The 13,767-nt window shown below is 45.0% G+C and overlaps 3 protein-coding genes across 3 annotated transcripts in view; 1 reads left to right on the top strand and 2 right to left on the bottom strand.

Annotated features, from left to right (window-relative positions):
* LOC6738821 overlaps positions 1-13,767 on the bottom strand; it is a 29,883-nt gene that overhangs the window by 151 nt on the left and 15,965 nt on the right. Inside the window, exons 3-11 of the mRNA XM_044922869.1 lie at positions 11,825-13,042; positions 11,345-11,475; positions 7,171-7,401; positions 5,766-6,054; positions 5,538-5,702; positions 5,189-5,474; positions 4,700-5,138; positions 362-4,616; positions 35-295 (exon numbers count right to left, since the gene is read on the bottom strand). Coding sequence (XP_044778804.1) covers positions 3,696-4,616; positions 4,700-5,138; positions 5,189-5,474; positions 5,538-5,702; positions 5,766-6,054; positions 7,171-7,401; positions 11,345-11,475; positions 11,825-13,042 — 3,680 coding nt within the window. The 3' untranslated portion in view covers positions 35-295; positions 362-3,695. The remainder of the gene's footprint in view (positions 1-34; positions 296-361; positions 4,617-4,699; positions 5,139-5,188; positions 5,475-5,537; positions 5,703-5,765; positions 6,055-7,170; positions 7,402-11,344; positions 11,476-11,824; positions 13,043-13,767) is intronic.
* LOC6738820 lies at positions 99-3,034 on the top strand. Its single transcript, XM_002085584.4, has one exon. It carries the CDS (start codon positions 99-101, stop codon positions 2,838-2,840), a length of 2,742 nt encoding a protein of 913 aa, XP_002085620.1. The 3' UTR covers positions 2,841-3,034.
* On the bottom strand, positions 7,563-9,582 carry LOC27207176 (cilia- and flagella-associated protein 157). Its single transcript, XM_016182910.3, has one exon. The coding sequence runs from the start codon at positions 9,442-9,444 to the stop codon at positions 7,648-7,650; it is 1,797 nt and encodes a 598-aa protein (XP_016032637.1). The 5' UTR covers positions 9,445-9,582; the 3' UTR covers positions 7,563-7,647.

Here is a 13,767-nt window from a genome sequence, read left to right on the forward strand (position 1 = left end):
CTATGTTGTCATTATCAATTTATCAATAACTTACTCAATGTCGTAAAAAAACTGAAAATTTCATTCCCCCAGTATTTTATAGTCCAAATTGCTCGTTTATGGAGAGGCTACATTATCCAATTCCTTTAAATCCAAATGCCAAATACCTACCCAACTCGATTTCGAATGTTTTGTACAGTATTCAGAAATTTGATCAAAGTACGCTTGCTTGGCCGACTTGCCAACGGAAAACGAATGTCTCTATTGGAAAAGCATTCACATCGCCACCGGAAGTTCCGTTCGCAGGAACTGCAACCTGCGTGATCCAAAAGGGAAGACAATGTGCATCCAGATGTAATGCTAAGGAGGTCCAGAAGAATACCTTCTATCAAATTCTTCAAGCCAGCCAAGATCAGCCGAGAATTCAGCTGAGTTCCAGAATCAAACGAAAAAGTTTAGACCCTAAATCTAAATGCGATTTCAAGGACGACAGCATTTACAATGATATATACGACATAGTGAGGTCTCACACTCAATACAAAAAATTACCTCAAATCGAAAAGCAGCCTGAGCAACAAAAGCCAATTTCTCTGAATCCTCCTGCGGTGGAAGTCTATAAAGTTCGTCCGTTTGCAAACGAAATCAAAGAACCAAGTAGCAAAACTCCAAAATCAAACGCTAAGGGAAATAAACTTCGAGAAAAAACGAATGAGCTTTCGGATTCAAAAAGGATAACTCATCAGTCTAAGCCGAAGTTAGGAGAATCAAAAAGTTCGAGGAAACATACATTTAAGCTACGAGAAAAAACGAATGAGCTTTTGGGTTCAAAAAGGACAACGCATCATTCTAAGCCGAAGTTAGCAGAATCGAAAAGTTCAAGGAAAAATACAAATAAACTTCGAGAAAAAGCGAATGAGCTTTCAGATTCTAAAAGGACAACGCATCATTCTAAGCCGAAGTTAGCAGAATCAAAAAATTCAAGGAAAAATAGAAATAAACTTCAAGAAAAAACGAATGAGATTACGGATTCAAGAAGGACATCAACATCTATGAGTTTGCAGAATCAGCTTTTAAAATTTCAAACAAGGGAAAATAAGCAGAAGCGCAATTCAAAGTCCGAAAAACACAAAACAACGCAACAGTTGTGGCCAATACGGGATAAAGGTGCAGTTCGAATCCCACAGAGAAGTATATATAACGAACAATCCAATGTGGGTTCCGAGATTAAGTCGAATTTTTCCACCACCCAGCTTCCAGATCCAGATGGTCAAAAGGTCCAAGAGATTTCCACTGAGGAGCAGGGAAACTTGGAGGAAAAGCCGGAACAGGAAACTGAAAGAGCGAGTGATATAAAAAGAAATTCCAACGAAGAATCAGGCAGGAGAAGAAGAAAGTCCAAGTTAAAACTAAAACTATTCAATGCCAATAATAATAATACAATCTATGTTGTTCAAGCAAGAAATTCAAAAGGGTTTACACGTGAATCGCTTTCCAATAAACGTTCCGGAAAGGAGATTTATAAGATTCAAGAAATGAAATTAAATCCGTTCAAGGAACAGGAAGAAATCTCCACATTGAATCCGCAAAAGTCCGATTCTTATATTCTGGGAAGATCAAAAACGCGTATCAATCCGAATAGGACACGCGAATCACGTGCTTCTAAGAAAATCTCCACGATAAGAGAGAAATCCCTGGTTGAAAACATATCTGATATAACAATTCCCAACAATTTACAGACAAATCTAAAATCGATGTCAGTAAAACCCAAGGAGCAGGAAGTTAATGGCATCACAGCGCCAGTAAAAGAAGAAATAGTTTCCAAGCCAAGAAAAGTGTATCCGTTGAATAGTATCTTAAATGTTGGAAATATATCCAAAACTATGAGCAATCCGGGCGACCAGAACGAAAAAATGGTACAAATTTCCAGTCAGAAAAACAAACCGAAGGATTCTTTTGAAGAGAACACTGCTCATACAACTCAATCTACTACTGATAAGTTAAAAAGCAAAACTAAAACGACTTCTAATGTGTCTCAAATAAAAGATAAATCAAGATTTTTTCGGCATAAATTAGAACCGCCAACGCCAACAAATTCTTATGAAACCGAAATTGAAGCCTTACCAGTTTATCCCTACGAGGAGCACGATAATGAGGACGAGACCTCCTACATGAGCGAAAGTTTCTACTTATCGGATCGAAGGACCGTGGAACGCAAAAGCATCCTGGATAGGTTAAACTTGAAGATTCGAAAAACCAATCTTGATATGACGCCGGAAATGTACCAGGAGAGATTGATCAAAGTAAAGCAATTTCTTAGCCGACACAGCATCACTGAGAATACAGATACGTCCTCAATCGACATCGAAGGAATCCCCGATAGCGATTTGCTGATGTATCCGTATTCGGAAATATATGAAAACAGGACGACCGTCACAAAGGTAAATCAGCCAAATGTATCTGAAGCAATTAAGGAAGATTCGAAGCCCATTCCAAGACCTCCAGATGATACTCGTAAGATTCAAAATGAAAAGCCTGTTTGCAAAAAAACCGCATGCATTATATGCCGAACTATTAGAGGTAATCACGGGCCAAAGGAAGCACCTTTCATGGAGCAGATGAGAAGGGAGAATAGACGTCGGGAACTATTGGCATACAGAGCAAAAATTGAAGAGCCCCGTATTAAGTCTTTTAACATCCTGCCCAAGGATCCTATGAATGAAGCTAAAGCCATTAACCTGCACGATCTCAGGAAAAAAGAACTCTACACTCTGAAGAGTAGGAGCAATATTTTCGGCACTGCGAGTAGTATGTCTAGATTCCCTAAGAAAAGAAATCTATGTACTTTTCCTAGCGAAAATTAGTCTATTACTCATCTCCGAAATTGTATATCTATTTATTTTCCCAGTAATTCTAATATTTGTTTCCAAAAAACAATGAGTCATTTGATGCATATCTCTATAATTCATGCGAATTTGTCAAGAAAGTGCAATCGTTGTTGACAGATCCGCATGCTTATAAAGCCTATAAAAATAAATGTATCTTATGACAAAGTCAACTTGCGTGGTATTACTATAGCTAACATTTAACAATAGATACCTCACCCAAAAAAAAATCAAAGTCTTCTTATTTTATTCATTATTTTATGCATTTTCTTATCTTACAGGTCGTGGTGATATAGAAAGGCTTTAAAAATGTTAGAAACAAAAACATTTTTGATTTTAAAATGCTAATTAATTTTGACTAATGTATTGACTAGAATTTCCAATGCTTACAAGCACAAAATCAAGATCACACAATTTCGTAATTCCAATTCTCTAATTATAGATTCAAGTAATTGCCAAATAAAATCAATTAATCAAATCAATATTTCCATATAACTGGGTTGTGTACATAGCCGAGTGCGAATGAATACTTAAACTACAGTGAGCCTTGGCTAACTTATATATGTACAGTGTAACGAGAGATTGAACAGATTAGCCTTAAAGAGCTGTAGAGACTACATTCTATATACTTTTCGATTTTCCAGTTTACATATTATTGAGACGATCTTAAATCCTAGCTTTAAAAACACAACTACTCCAGGTGGTCTACGTTTCGTATGGTGCTGACATATGTATATATTATATTTACCCGTATTTTACAAGATCGTATTATAAACTATACTAAACATATACTTCACTTCTTGTGCTGGTTTTATGTACAATTACAACTTGGTGCTACACGGCCACTTCCTTTGACTTGGGCTCCCTTCTTCGCAAGAGTTTCGATCGAGCATCATCCTGGTTTAGTTGGAGCTCCGACTTGGGTACTTTCTTGAGGTTGACAGCCTCGTAGTCACTGCCACTCTCATCAGCAAACTGAATATCATCGAGGGACAGGAACTCCTGCAGATCCCCCGATGATTTCTCCACGGCAGTTTCCTTCTCCACATAAGAGCCAGTCATGGAGTCGTTGGGTTCCAGTTCGGTTTCCACCTTCTGATGCACTGCAGCAATTTCGATTGGAACTTTACTGCTGCGTCGCTGCTCATGATCCAGCGAACCAGCGCTCAAGGACAAACTGGATTGCATCTGCTGTTTGGACTGGCGTCTCTGTTTCCTGGACATGAACGGAGTGGGTTGCTTGGGCATGGATCGCCCACCCCTTTCCGTTCCATCGCAGGGCGAGGTGGCCTTGGAGGGACGCCCACTGTCAGGTGGGGATCTCTCCTCGGAGCTGGGTGTGTTGTCAGCCGTTGTGGACTTGCTGGACTCCGTGTTACTGGCTGGACTTAGGTAGTGTCCGTACTTGGGCATTCGGATCTCCTCGTACAGCGGCTGCCGTTCATCCCTCTCGGGATCTGGTTCCGGTTCTGGTGTCTTATCGTCCTCTTCCCGCTCCGCCACCTCTTCGAATGGTGGTATCCAGATAAGGTAAGCCGGATCCATTCCAAGATAGGAGCCCGGTGCCGATCCTGCATTGATCACATTGTAATCGTAGTAATCCATCTCAAGTTCTTCTTGATTTCCAAGCGAAAACTCTGAGCCTGGTCGGGCCAGGAGTTTCCTTCGATTCTGCTTCTCCTTGGACTCCTTGGGATTACTGGTCGTCCTGATGGTTGCCGTGCTTACCACACTGGCAGCTGGTGAATAGCAACCCTGAAACAGTCAACTATTAGTAAGCTATTCTAATTTGTATTACTTTTTAGCTGAAGAAATTCCAGTGTAACCTCTTAACTCACATTCGTCAGGGAAGAGCTGACACTGCGGGTTCTCAGGCGACCCAATCTGAAGGATTCGGTCACCGAGAGTAGGGAGCTGGCATCCTGCAGGCTCTCATCCAATCTGGAGGACAGCAACTTCAGGGTCACCGCATCGTAGCGATCAGAGTACTTGCTCAGTCGCTTGCTGTTCATCGGTGGGCTGTTGCACAGGGAACTCATTCCTGAGGATATGATGGACTCCGAGTCCTTGGCGCTGTCCTTGCAGCTCGGCGGCTCTATTGCCTCATCCGTGGGGGAATCCTTGGCCTCTGACCTGCTGTGAACCGCAGCCAGTTCGGCTTCCGCAGAGGAAGGTGATCCAATGATACTTCCGGTATCCAGAGATCGCGCTGGTGACGATCTCTCGTTGCGCAGGGTCACCATGGAGGCCGAGCTTCCCAGCTCCTTGATTTCAGCGCTGCAACGAAATGAGTTAGCTTTATTTTTCCACTTCTCTCCTAGCCTTACCATTTCGCCAGCATTCCCTGTGAATCCGACTCCTTGAACTCCGTTTCATTGGTCAGATTTTCGGCATCCACGCTCTCGCGGAGTATGGAGTGTCGCAGGTGGTGTTTGGGTCGCATCTTCACCATGTAAATGACCTCCGAAAGCAGAGTTGTTGTGGACATGGCACGTGAGGGAGGACCTTGCAGGGAACTCAGCGAAGCTCTGGGAGTGTGAAGTCTGGATCCTTCGTCCTGTCGCCGAGCAACTGCCAGGTGATACTTCCTGTATCGCACCACATATTGGGCACCTGGAAACGATTGAAGTGGTGATTACCATCTATAAACTCTATACTCATATTTCAAGAACCCACCTAACAGGGAGCTTATTATGATGATTATGCTGGCAAAGATCATGGCACTCAGATGAACCAGCGTAAATCGAAGTCTTGACATGGACTTGTGGGCAACAGAGCGAGTTTTTCCAGACAAACGAGTGGCGGCCACAAGCGTGGTACTACTGTTACTGCTCCTTGTAGCTGCGAAAGAATTAAATGAATTATTTATTAAATTCCTTCAATATTTATGAATGTTTTACTCACCCAACTGCTGCTGCACATTGGCCATGAATCCTCCGGTGCAGGCTGCACTTGCCTCCTGAGTGGCATTGCCCGCCTGTGCATCGCCGGCAGAGAACTCCACAAGGAGTTGGCCACCAGTGGAATCGACGACCACCGGAACGCCGGCTCCCTTAAGGATCAGCCCACCGCCATTGAGCTCCACGAGAAGGGTGGACGAAAGCGACGGTCCATCGCGCACCTTTATGTACTGGGTGGCACAAGGCAAGCGGAGGAAACTCAGTGCCAGAGAAATGCTTTCCTCACCATCCACCTGCGAGGAAAGGAATTTTGTGTTCGTGAACATACGGGCAATTGGCTTGGGGTTTCCTCACATTCCCGGGCATGGGGCAAGTGGATGCTGCCGAAGTGGGTCAGGCATTCATCACCATTAAGCCTCCTGCCCATCGGCACATTCCCCTCATCCCTCGCACGTGCCAATTGGCAGGTCTAATCATTCCAATTGTATCGAGCAAAAAAGGGGCTGAGCCAAAGTGTGTATGGATGGAAAAGTCGATAGTCCTGGCATCTGATACCCATTGATACCCACTGATACCCAATTTTAGGCCTATATATATAGGTTCCCACATCTGGTAGAATGTTAATATGGTGTTATATAGAACACAATGTAAAAACATTATCAATACATTCATATTTTTTTGAAATTTTTTTTAATTTTTTCTTTATGTATTATATTGTTAATAGGTTTATTGCATTTACTTTGTGATTTGTATATATTCCTGGGATTTGTTAGTATAGTTCAGAATCTTAGCAACATCTACAATAATCTCTATTCTACCCAAGATTCTTTCAATTCTATTTGGTAAATTTTTCTCTTCCTTTTCTTGCCTTTTTTCCAACAATTAATTTCCATGCACTTTTTTACCTAGGAAAAGACAATGGATGTTCTTTTCCCAAGATGGAGTTGGGCATACCCCTTCCTACCGAGAATACCGAGTACATTAAGTTCAGCTCACCCCCATTGGACCCCTTACGCATTGATAGTTTCGGGACTGGTCAAAACGCCTACCAAGTGGGGCATTTATTATGCATGAATTGAGTTCAGCCCCCTTTGGCCAGCGATGTCCGTCCAGATCGGAGCCCCACTGCCCTGTGGCATGGAGCATTGAGAGGGGGGCTCCTTTGTCATTTTGGGGCAGCCTGCGAAGCGTAGCGGAATTTTATTCATGGACTTGGACTTCTGAGTGTTTGGCATTGTTCGTTTTTATAGTTATGGCGGCAGACAACTTGAAAGCTTTCAAAACTTGACCAAATGCCAAAGGCCAGTCTCACTTAACTTTCGCCATTTTCTATTTTTTTATTTATTTTTTTTTTTTTGATTTTTTTGGTAAGTTGAGAGGTTGTCATGGGGTTGGTTAATAGTCGGTACCTGTATTAGCCAGAATGAGCGGCCAGGACAGCTCTGTGTGGCTCCAGCAATGATCCTTTTGGGCTTCGAGGAGCCCAGATGCACAATGCAGCCGCAACGACATCCTGGTCCAATTTCCTGGCTCACCTCGGTGCTATTTTCCTTGGTGATGACTGTACCCGAAGTCTCGTAGATGCAGTCCCACGTGTCGGCGATGCTTTTGCCACACTTTTGGGTCTCAACCGAAGGACCCTGTAAGTATATATGTAAATTACATTATTAAAAGTTAAAAAAAGCTCGAGAGAATCAATTAATGTCACCGTGAGCGTCCGAGTAGTGACGAATCGCACTACACGGTTGTATGAGCTATGAATTATTATCATTAAAGGAAACATTTTAAGAATTTAAGCGAAAGAATAATACTTTTTTGACTTTGCACACATTTATTCAAGACTCAACAAAATTGGAACTACAAGTAAACACAATTTTCAGATGCCTCTAGTAGACGAACTGCACATCGAAGTCCTCCTCCTCGCCTTCCTCCTCGCCCTCGTCCTCGTTGGTAACACCCGTCATTTTGGAAGTGGCCGTCAGTGTGTCCAGAGCCCCAAGGCTGGGAGCACCCTTGATGTCCTTCGAGGATGCGGAAACGGCTAGCGGTGCGGTTTCGGGCGGAGCCACTGAACCCTCACTGCTGGCCTTCTTCACAGACATGGAGCTGGTGGAGCCCTCTGGCTCCTCCAGTGGCTCCTCCTCCACCTCAATGAGATCGTCCTCGCGCGATGATGAAACGTATAGGGTAGTGCCGAATTCCACATCGATGATGGTATTCTCGTCACCTCTCAACGAGGTCATTAGCCGATCCTGCATCTTCTGCTTTTGCAGATCCTCCGGAACGGTGCGATCCGGCTCCTGTTCGATGACCTCGCTGCGGAAGGCATCGAATGGCGTAGCTTTGGGTCTCGTGGGCATGAAGCCCATTTTACCTGGAGCATACAGCGATGAGGTGGCACTGCAAATGGAGGCAATCGAAGGAGTCTTCGGAAGCTCCTCCGAATGGGAGCTCACGATGCTCATAAGCTGGGAGAGCAAATCGCTGCGTTTCAGCTTGCAAAGGGATATGGCCTCATCCCGAACTTCATTTATCACTTCGGGATCATCCACATTGGCCTCGGCTAATCTCTCCGGGAATTTCTTAGCCGCCTGCTCCGCTACGATGGCATCCCGCACAGTGCTCTTGATCTCCTGAATGACTCCACGCAGTCGAGTAATCTCGATCTCGTGCTGGGCGTGGACCACCTCCAGATTCCGATTGTCCAGATCCAAAATCTCCATTCGCTTGGCCAGAGTCCGCAGTTTTCCGGCCGCATCCTTTTGCTTTACATTCTCGCACTTTTCAGCTTGGAGATGGGATTCGTAGGCCTTCTTGTAGCGCAGTACCTCCACGTACTTGGCCTTCAGCTTTTCGTAGTTCCTGGTCAGACCCTCAATGATTTTGATCTTGTTCACGGAGTTGCGGACCAGCTCGTTCTTGATCTGATCGAGGGCACTGTACTGCTCCTCCATCTCCTTGTGCTTGGACTTCTGGTTGGTGTATGCCTGCTGCAGTTTTATCTGGGACATGACCAGTAGATCGATCTCCTTTTGCAGGGCTATGTTCTCACGAATCAGGCGGCGGGTGTAGCCAGCATTACGGATCTCACTGGACCGGGTGAAGTCCTCGGAAACTTGCAGCAGCTTCTGTTCGACCTCCTTTTTCAGCGCATCCTTCTCCACCACAGCTCGCTGCTCCATATTGTAGAGCGCCTCCTTGTGATCCTTCTCGCGCTCATTGAGATCCGCCTCCTGCTCATCGAACTTGGCCAACAGGACATCCCTCTGGATGCGGAACTCGTCGAGGGAGTTCAGCTTGCCATTGAGCAGCTTTATTTCGGAGGTCAACTGGTCGTGCATGGCCTTATATTTCGACTCCAAGTCACCGATCTTCTCCTGTGCCAAGCGGTTCTCCACATCCCGCACCTTCGTGATCTCTACCAGACGCTCCTCCAGTTCGGTAATCGAGTTATTTCGGTCCGCCAGGGTGCGTTCCAAGTGCGCAGCCACGTCTACGCCATCGGCCTCCACTTCCTTGAGTTTCTCGGTCAGCGTGATGTTGGACTCATCGACGGTGGTCACGTGGGATCGCAGTCGAGCTAGTTTCTGGTTCAGATCCGTGATGGTCAGCTCGTAGAAGGTTCTGTCCACCTGGGTCACCTTGTTCACATCCTTCTTCTCCTTCTTCACTTTCGGCGGCATGTTTAGGGCTGCTTTTCGTTATCCGACTTGACTGTCTATGAATTTTGACGAGAGTTTGATATTTTAGGAATAATAAAACGCCAGTTACATTGTTTATAACTATGAATTTTCACACCCATCGTTCTTTGTTTGATTAAAATAAGCTCTGTTGATAAACCGTTGTCAAGGAAATGAAAGCTTTTCAAAGCTGAACCCATATCCTTTACTGTTAAAGCTATATTTTCTGCAAGGAACTTGACTATTAGTATAGTAAAGCATTTTCCGAGAACCTAAAGAGTTTAAAGTGAATCAATTTGATATACATAAATATGTACTATTATTTCCACTTGTTTTTGGAAGCGAACCTGAATATCATTACAGGATGTGGCTTTTGTGGAAAAAAAGTGAAACTCAGTGAACGAGAATCACTTTTTATTTTAACCCCAGCATCACCTTAAATAAACCTAGCTTGGGTAATATATTCTACAAAAACTATTGAAAATATAAGACTTTTTTTCAGTGGTATAGCTAAATTAAAAATAGATAAATAACTTTAAGCTCCATTTTGCTCCTCAGAGTGGCTAATAATTTAATTTAAATTCTATTTAATTTTAATTTAATACCCCTCTATTCGAGGATGCTCTTTGTGTGTTTTTCTGACTAAATCATGAATATGGTAAACATTTTCCTGCCTTAAAGTGCTTAAAGCGCCACTAGAAAGCCACTAATTTGAGTTTGTGGTGCTTCTGTGGTCACAAAAGGTTATTCCCCGTGTTTTCTAAAAGCAAATAGTGCCTGCCGTGTGGGAGCTTTGTTTGATTAATAGCCCGTGGGGCAATATTTGTACACGCACATGGGCGGCAACGCCTCCGGGCGTTTCTTTTGGGGGCAAATGCAAATTGTCGAGGCAAGTGGAGGTGGTTGTGGCACCCACCGACCGGGCTGCCGGCCCATGGACACAGCCGCCCACGCAATTGTAGTCGCCTTACGGCGAAGCCATTGTTCCAGCATCCGTGGCATCCGCGACTCCCGTGTAAGAACTACTTGCAATAAGTGCGCGGAGCATTTAAAAACGTTGCCTGTAATTGTTCCGAACAAGTTGGCAAAGTACGGGCAAATGTGCCCCTATCGCTGGATCCTGATGCCGGAAGTTTTTGGATAATGAAATGCGCGGATGAGGACGTGGATGGTGCCAGTGGCGGGAGCAGATGGGGACGGAGGCGGAGGTTCATTCTTCCACTCGCTTCAACAAAAGAAACAAGATAAAGCGAAGCGCAGTAGGCCGACAATTGTCGGAAGCGTCGTAAATTCCCCACGCAATCTGGAGCAAGTGTCGCAGTGTGGAAACACGCTTGCAGACAACATAACATACCGTGCCGAAGCCACCCACTCCGTCCTCCACTCCACTCCACGCCATGGCACACAAACAAAAACAATGAAATAGTTCCACTTTGCCCCGGAGGGATACACTGCAAGAAATTACTCAGTTGCCTTTCAATTTCAAGATTTTTCCGTTTTTCTTTTTGGGAGTATAAAAAAATGTATGAGTTTGTTTCGTCACTAATTAAAATGGTTGAGCATGTATGTGAGCTTCATATGCCCTCATTTAAGTGTTCTAAGCTGAAAGTTTTTGTATAGTATGAAGTGCTTAGAATTCGCTCAGTGTTGGAAAGTCGAGTGTAATGTGTGAACTAAGCTGGAAGCAATCTCTTGGGTAACGAAGTCCCCAGAGTCGGGCGAAGTTCGCCCGTCTTTAGTTGTAGTTCCGCACTTATTGAAATCGTCTTGATGGCTCAGATGCGCCAAAGTATTAATCATTTCTGGGAGCACTCAATCAAACTTTGGCTGTTAACGTTGTCAAATCAGGTGGAGGCAGAGGTCGTTCAGAGGTTAATCTGCCGAGTTATTTTGGCTTACATACCTCACAGAATTTGGCCCCATATCGCGGGGGTGGTGAGTCACAGAAACGGTAGCGATTGCGCGTTCCTCCCAAGCAATTCGTGGAGCAGGGCGTCCACTCGCTCCAAGGTCCCCAGCCACCGGTATCCGAGTCTGCGGAAAGAGTGGTGTCATGAGCTAATCACTTCAAAATTACAATAGCGGGTTTAAATATATAATGAAAATGAATAAATGAATGAATAATGAATAAATGCAAATAGTTTAGGGTTTTGTATTTCAAAAATGCGCTTGTAATGCTTAAGGGCCTGATTAAATATTAAATAATGGGTAAAACGAGTTTTGCTATTTTAAAAATTAACGTGAAATACAAATAAAAGGGGTATTTTTTTCAGTGTAGCGAACAGACGCAATAATGTGTTAAGAACTATTTGAACTGCCGCTTAATTGGGATTTTCCTTTTAATGATGTTAAAAACGGCGTTAATGCACCATCGACCACTCACCGCTGACGGGCAGGGTGGGCACACAGTCCATCCGGACATCGGCTACGGCTCCGGAAATTGCCTGGCTGACGTAGACGAAGCAGTACTCCACGTACTTCTCGGAGAAGTGCTCGCAGGCGAAGTACAGGGAATGCTGGCTCTTGACGACCCGCTGCTCGGAGACGTAGTGGAGCGACGTGGGTGGCTTCAGGGACGCGACATCGGCCCGCAGCCTGGCATAGAGACGCACCCGGTCGCCCTGCTCGAGAATGCAGCCAGGATACTCGTACAGGACACCGATTCCCGTGTGCGGATCACAGGGAAATATGCTGCGGGCGTACACGTTGAACACGAATTCGTCGCTCCAATCGACGCTCAGTAGCCGCCGGGTGGTGGGCACGTTCTGAGCGGGAATCATCGGTCGCAGTTGGACGGCATAGTTGCCCGCCAGTCCAAATAGTTCGCAACCCAGATGGAGGCTCTTGTTTTTGGGGAATCCGCGTATTTGCTCCGCAAAAAGGACACTGGATGGGGTTATATTCCGATTGCAGCTGCGATCCTTGCCGCAGTAAATTAGCTCCAACCAAAACTCCGGCAATGCGAGACTGCCCGACTGATTGCAGTTGACCTCGGGAAAGCGGAGGGTCACCTCCACAGGATGCTTGGGATAGGTCTTCAGGCGCACGGGACTCACTATCATCTCGGCACTGGGCCATCGCACATCGAGCGTCTGGTGGAGACGCTCATCCTGCGCGGGCACCAATGTGGTAGTCACCTCACTCCGGTTCACCGACTTGAGATTGCTCACCACCTGCATCTCGTAGCGCCCTCCGATCAGGAAGGTCTGGCATGGCACCGTCACCTGGGTGACATTGAACCGGGGATCCGGGAAGAGCGGTATATTCTGCACCACCTCCTTGCGCTTGCGATGCAGCACCACCTGGCTGGTATTGGTTACCTCGGGGCCCGGTGTCAACCCCTTTTCCAGCGGTGACTCCACTTCATCAATGATTTTGCTAATGACTAAAGTGCTCATTATGGTGTTGTTCCTGCTCTTCAGTCCGTCACTGGAGCTCAAGTGCTCCTCGCTGGATGGGCCACCACCGATGGTGTGCTCCTCCTCCGCCTGCGAGGACATCTCGTTCCCATTGAACTGGATCTGCACATGCAGGTCCCCGCTGAGGGCGGTGAATGTGCTGGGGGACATCAGGCGACCCTTTCGCACCGCCAGCACGTGACCTTTTGTCGAAACCGCATCCGAATCGAAATTGCAGGAGGAGGAGTACACAATGCCGGCAATTTCCAAGGAGTCACCACCACATGAAACGAGAAAGCAAAGCGGAGAGATAAGAATTATAAATCCTTGTAATTTGTTTCGTGTGGCTGCCTTCTGTTTGGACCCATTGAAGAGCCTTGGCCATTGTTCACTCCACCCAGGTCGTGTAAATTGAGTCGCATTCGCATCCAGCAGCTCCCCCGGGTACAAATTATGCAAACAAAACAAAAACATAGAAGGGAAACTCCATCCACAGCCACGAAGTTTGATGTCCTTGCCTGTTTTGTAGTGGATAGATAAAGACTCAACTCTACTGATCTCTATTTTAAATGGAATATACAAAATATATACCTAATATCTTAGATCTTACAGTATAATTATTGCTTAATTATTCAAAAAAATATTCATATATTAATGCATTTGATTCTTAAGCTCATGTGTAGTTTGCTGACAAATTGTGTGTCTAAATATATTTACAAGGACAGAAAGGGTATTTCTAATATTTCTCGTATTCAAAATGTCAGAACTAGTAAACTGCGAGTAAAGTTTGCACTTGAACTAGTTAAACAACATGATTTGGATAACGCCTTGCTGACCATTTCAAACTATCTACTGTGGGCTATCCAAATATTGCGTATACGCCTGTTGGGCTTACAAATGAATTTATGTATTTATTCAGGCCGAATGT

This window comes from Drosophila simulans, chromosome 3L, assembly GCF_016746395.2.
Source record: "Drosophila simulans strain w501 chromosome 3L, Prin_Dsim_3.1, whole genome shotgun sequence".
Lineage (NCBI taxonomy): Eukaryota > Metazoa > Arthropoda > Insecta > Diptera > Drosophilidae > Drosophila > Drosophila simulans.

What these genes read in the sequence shown, in the direction of transcription:
- LOC6738820 (XM_002085584.4), top strand. Translation starts at nt 99, where the DNA reads ATGGAGAGGCTACATTATCCAATTCCTTTAAATCCAAATGCCAAATAC.
- LOC27207176 (XM_016182910.3), bottom strand. Translation starts at nt 9,444, where the DNA reads ATGCCGCCGAAAGTGAAGAAGGAGAAGAAGGATGTGAACAAGGTGACC.